The sequence below is a fragment of the Belonocnema kinseyi genome, chromosome 4 (assembly GCF_010883055.1).
Source record: "Belonocnema kinseyi isolate 2016_QV_RU_SX_M_011 chromosome 4, B_treatae_v1, whole genome shotgun sequence".
Taxonomy (NCBI): Eukaryota; Metazoa; Arthropoda; class Insecta; order Hymenoptera; family Cynipidae; genus Belonocnema; species Belonocnema kinseyi.
The window spans coordinates 130,752,039-130,757,506 of NC_046660.1; the positions used below are offsets into that span (position 1 = coordinate 130,752,039).

Below are 5,468 nucleotides of genomic sequence, written 5' to 3' on the forward strand. Positions count from 1 at the left end.
CATAATTTAGAGACAGTTAAGAAGAACAAAATTGAATGAATCCATATGACAAGAGATTTTTACTCAAAGACAAAACGGATACTCTAGCGTGGGGCCACTACAAAATTAATACAACCGATAATCACAACAATTTAACCGACAGCGACGATGAACTGCTGGACCTCCTTGTAAATAATTGGAATTGTTTTTTTCAAATAGTAGGTTTAGTTTATTTTTCTAATTGTAAATAATTAAATTTTGTAAATAGTATGCAAGTAGTATAAGCATAAATTTAATATTTCAGCTCTACCTTATCATTAGTTCAACTAAGCATTAGTTTAACATTAGCTTAACATTAGTTTAAGGGGGTAGCCAGGTTTTAATAACCTTTTTTTAACAACTTTTTTTTGTTATTTATTTTTATATAACATTTATTTATATAACTCTGCGTCATCTGAAACATAAAAACCAAACTTTTTCGTAAAGAGCACATAAATGGCTATATCATGAACCTCAATTATGAAAAAATATTAATTAATAAACAAATTGTGAAAGTTTTTATGATTTTTCGTTTTTTTCTCACTTTTTTTAAACATTATCTAGATCAAATTGTTAATAAACATTAATGAAGAATCAAAACCGAGGTTCATGCGATAGCCAAGACTTTTATTAATATATACGACCCCAAAAAAAACGGGTTTCGAGATGCGTTTGAAGTTTGAAGTACGAAAAATTGTGCGTTCCGACCGCTCGAGGCCTTTCAAAGCTTCTTATTTTTCGGCCACTTCTGATACGCCCTGAGGTTAAAAAGGGCTTCTACCTTATTTCTCAGGATACATAGGGACTGAAAAAGAAAAAAAATCGACTTTTTGAAAAATTCAAACCTGGCTACCCCCTTAACATTAGTTTAACATTAACTTAACATTAGTTTAACGTTAATTTGAAGTTAGTTTAAAGTTAGTTTAACATTGCTCAGAGTTAATTCAACATTGCACAGAGTTGATTCAACATTGCACAAAGTAGATTACATATCGGATTGATCTATCCTGCTGTTGTATGAACTGTCAAAGCCTAACCACTTTACAAACATTTTGCTGCCACATTTCTTGATTACTTTCTCCACAAGATAAACGTCTGGATGTATAACTTTGAGAAGCTCTTGTTCATAGAATCCGTCAGCGATGGGTTGATCTTGATAGTCCTTGAGCTTGTACGTGACGGGGCTTGTCAACATAATTCGATCAACAGTGAATACCTCAGTCGTCCAATTGGGTGTGTATCCTTTCTCGAAGACGTGTTTGTGCTTCCTGACTCGAACTCTGTCACCAACTTTAAACTTTGGCCTTGTCCTCGATATATTTCGTAGTTTTGTATTGTTGTACGTGGAGATTAGGGTAGGTAAAACCTCTATCCACTTGTAGTTGCCTCTCAACTTAAATTGTGGCCACATTTTATTCTTGAGCGTGCGATTAAATCTTTCACAGATTGACGCCTTCAGATTACTATGCGTTGAATAGATATGGATGCCATATCGTTGCATAAGTTCTTTAAAATGTGAATTATAAAATTCTTTGCCTTCAACGGTGTTTAAGTTTTTTGGTACACGACACTGCACAAGTATATATTGCATTACTGAAGTGATATCTGGTCCAATCTTACTTTTAACAGGAACCGCCCAGGCATACTTGGAGAAAATATCTATGAAGGTAAGTAAGTACTTGTAGCCATTATTCTCACGGGCATAGGGTAGCATTTCCACAATCTGCCATTTCGATGTTATCACTTTAATATTTATTGATTAAAACCAATTCAACTGTTGCTTTCACAAATAGTGATGATGGAATATTAGAGAAAACAACAAAGTATCTGTCACGAGGGCGCAGACTTCGAGGCAACGACGTCACATATTTTGAGCGTTACAATTTGAGAGCGTTAGAAGAAAAATTAAAAATTTTGCGGAGAATATGGAGCTTTAAAGGAGACATAAGTAAAACTCAAGAATATAGAGGCAAGATCATCAATGTAGGGACTGAAGCTCATATAGAAGCAAAATAGAATGAAAATATCTTTAGGAGTGGCTGCGTAGGAGCTAATAGAATAAACAGCCACAAAGTAGCGACAATACTTTCACTTGAAACACCAAAGTAGGGTCTATATTTCGACTCGGAAAGGAATAAACAAGTTTCATTTTCGGCGCTTTAGGTACCTGTTCTCGTGTCCGTCTCATATGATGGTTACTGTGGAATGTAACTTTCTACTTCGATTTTGTTATCTCTGTTATAAATCTGAATCAAACCTTGTTCATTGTTTGCGTATTTATGGCATAAAATAATTTTGATCAACAGACTGTCTGTTCTGAATTTACTGAATATTTGCATTATACATCATCATGTACAAAAAAACATGACGAACATTTTCTGCGAAACGAGTGGACTTTTAAGATTTCTAACTGATTTTGACTAACTCAGAATAAGAGAATAGAGTGAGTTGAAGAAAGGTCACTTTTGGTACAATTTTTGGGCAAATTTGCAGCCCACCGAGGATAAGGCAGAGCAATGTTCCAAATTTAGTACTGAATAAGCTTTATAAAGTACTACGCTTACCACCCCTAACCTGAGGCCACCTTTTCAAAACTCCTTACGAAGGTTCGTATTTTGGCTGCGTTTCTAACACTTCATCTAACACAACATCTTTCACCCAGGCAGATTTAACGGGAAAATCAAATAAAAAACGCTTTTACTTGCTCAAATGGTTGTAATGAACAAAATATATGTTGCCCAGTTTATTGAGACAATTTTTCATAAAAAAGTGCTTACAAAAAATTCTGGAAAAAAAATTTGAATTTTTCAACAAATTTATTCAGGTTAAACTTTATAGAACCATACATTTTTCTCAGTGGTCTTTTTTCTAAACAAAGTTTTGAAAATTAGAAAGCAAAGGCTTGTGTTATTTTTTAGGCATACGTTTTTAAAGATTGTCTGAAAGTATGCTATTACATTTTTGTAAACTGAAAAAATTCAAACAAATAAAAAACTTTTGTTCCGTTATCATTCCTAACGTGAAAAATAAAATATACCTAACTAATAATTGAGGTAAGCAAGAAATTATATTTGATCGAAATTAGTGTAAATCTGTATTTATGTGTAAAAGTATGTACAGCTTCCATATACAGGGACAAAACGGTACAATGATTATATCTTTTGTAGGGTCTTAGCACCCTGACCGAACTTTATATCGAGCGAGAGACTAGCTAGTTTCATTTTTAAAATTTAAAATTTTAATTGTGGAGCGAGCCAAGCTGGGTGGAGAGTTTCTTCTCTAGTCAGTCGGCTGGTAGCCATAAATAGAGGAAGTATACAGGTACGAGCAAAGTACTTATTCGAAACTTATACAACCGTGCCGAATACTAAGTGTAACCAAGGTGAGGTACTCTAATGGTGACTCTGGGATACCGGCCGATCTTTAGAGTAAGCAACCTTGTTCTTGCATGCAGGGCTCTACAAGGACAGACGAACCATTTCCCTAGCTGCTCGTGGTAACAAAAATGACATAATCCAAAACCAAAAAGTTGTAGATACGGATAGGGATGCTGAAAATAATCCTATAGTTGAAAGTTGCTCGCAGCTTCCCATTGAGTGATAGAAAAGCCTTACTACAGAAAAGCGTTACGCTAGCTCTAAGGCGTCAAGGCATGTTCGAGGGATCTGTTTACATTATTGGATATAAACATTCCTAGCGATTAAGTTACAGCGATCGTGCCGAATTCGAATGGAGCATATTTATGTTTTTTAAAACATTTATTTAATCTTCAAGCCATGTAACTGCTTTAATAACTTTTAAAAATGGCTACTCTTTTCTATGCTGCTTTGCATATTAACAAAAACTAATAATTATTTGAACAATTTCGATCAAAAATTTAATAATGTCTTTTTTTCCACGAGTCCATTTGTTTAGGAGTCAACTCAGAATGTCTATCCGATGACTCTTTCTTAAATTTCCTTGCAAATTTACAAGAGCCATTAAATATTTAAACAACTTTAATTAAAAAATTAAGAGTTTGCTCTTTTTTCTACAATTAAATTTGTTTACGGAGTTAAATAAGAATGTCTATCCGATGACTCTGTTCTATTTTGCTTTGTAAGTTTACAAAAACAATTCATTATTTAAATACTTTTTATTTAAGAATTAAGAGCTTGCCCTTTATCCTGCAACTAAATTTGATTACAGAGTTAACTAAGAATGTCAATCCGATGACTCTGTCCTACGCTGCTTCGCAAATTTAAAAGAACTATTAATTATTTAAACAATTTTAATTCATTAATTAAGAGTTTGCCCTTTGCTTCCAAGGAAATTTGTTTACGGAGTTGAATGCGAATGCCAACCCCATGGTTTTTCTATGTTGCTTCGTCAGTTTACAAGAACTATTAATTATTTAAACAATTGTAATTAAAAGTTAAGAGTTTCCCCTTATTGACCAGTAAATTACTTTGCATAATTAACTAAGAATGTCTATCCGATGACTTTTTTTCTATGGTGCATGGGAATTTAAAAGAACTATTAATTATTTAAACAATTTTAAATAAAAAATTAAGAGCTTGCATTTTTTCTACAAGAAAATTTGTTTACGGTGTTATATAAGAACGTCTATGCAAAGACTGTTTTATATGTTGCTTTGTATATTTACAAAAGTTATTAATTGTTTAAACAATTTATATTACAAAATTAAGAGTTTTCCCTTTTTTATACAAGTAAATTTGTTTGCGGAGTTACATAAGAATCTCTTTTCTGTGACTCTTTTCTATGTTCCTTTGTAAATTTATAAGAAGTATTCATTATTTCAACAATTACTGATACAAAATTAAAACTTTGCACTTCTTTTTACAAGTAAATTTGTTTACGGAGTTCAATAAGAATGTCTTTTCTATGACTCTTTTCTATGTTCCTCTGTAAACTTACAAGAAGTATTAATTATTTAAACAATATTAATTAAAAAATTAAGAGTTTGCGCTTTTTTCTACAAGTAAACCTGTTCACGGAGTTAAATAAGAATGCCACTCTGATTACTCTTTTCTATGTTACTTTGTAAATTAACAAGAACTATTACTTACTTAAAAAGTTTTAATTAAATTTTTGAAGTTTGCCATTTTTCTGTAAGTAAATTTGTTTACGGAGTTAAATAAGAATGTGTATCCGATGACTCTTTTCTATGCTGCTTTGTAAATTTACAAAAACTATAAATTATTTCAACAATCTTAATTAAAATATAAATAGTTTGCCCTTTTTTCTACGAAAAAATTTTTTATGGAGTTAAATAAGAACTTCTCTCGTATGACTCTTTTTTATTTTGCTTTTCAAACTTACAAAAACTATTAGATATTTAAACAATTTTAATTCAAAAATTTAAAGTTTGGCATTTATCCTTCGAGTAAATTTGTTTGCATAGATAATTGAGAATGTCTATCCGATGTCTTTTTTCTATAGTGCTTGAG

The 5,468-nt window shown here is 31.9% G+C and overlaps 1 protein-coding gene across 1 annotated transcript; it reads right to left on the reverse strand.

The window, feature by feature from the left end:
* Window positions 1-1,003: 1,003 nt before the first annotated feature.
* On the reverse strand, window positions 1,004-1,429 carry LOC117171100. Its single transcript, XM_033358152.1, has one exon. It carries the CDS (start codon window positions 1,427-1,429, stop codon window positions 1,004-1,006), a length of 426 nt encoding a protein of 141 aa, XP_033214043.1.
* Between the last annotated feature and the right edge of the window lie 4,039 nt (window positions 1,430-5,468).

Coding starts and splice junctions, on each gene's coding strand:
- LOC117171100 (XM_033358152.1), bottom strand. CDS start 1,429: ATGTGGCCACAATTTAAGTTGAGAGGCAACTACAAGTGGATAGAGGTT.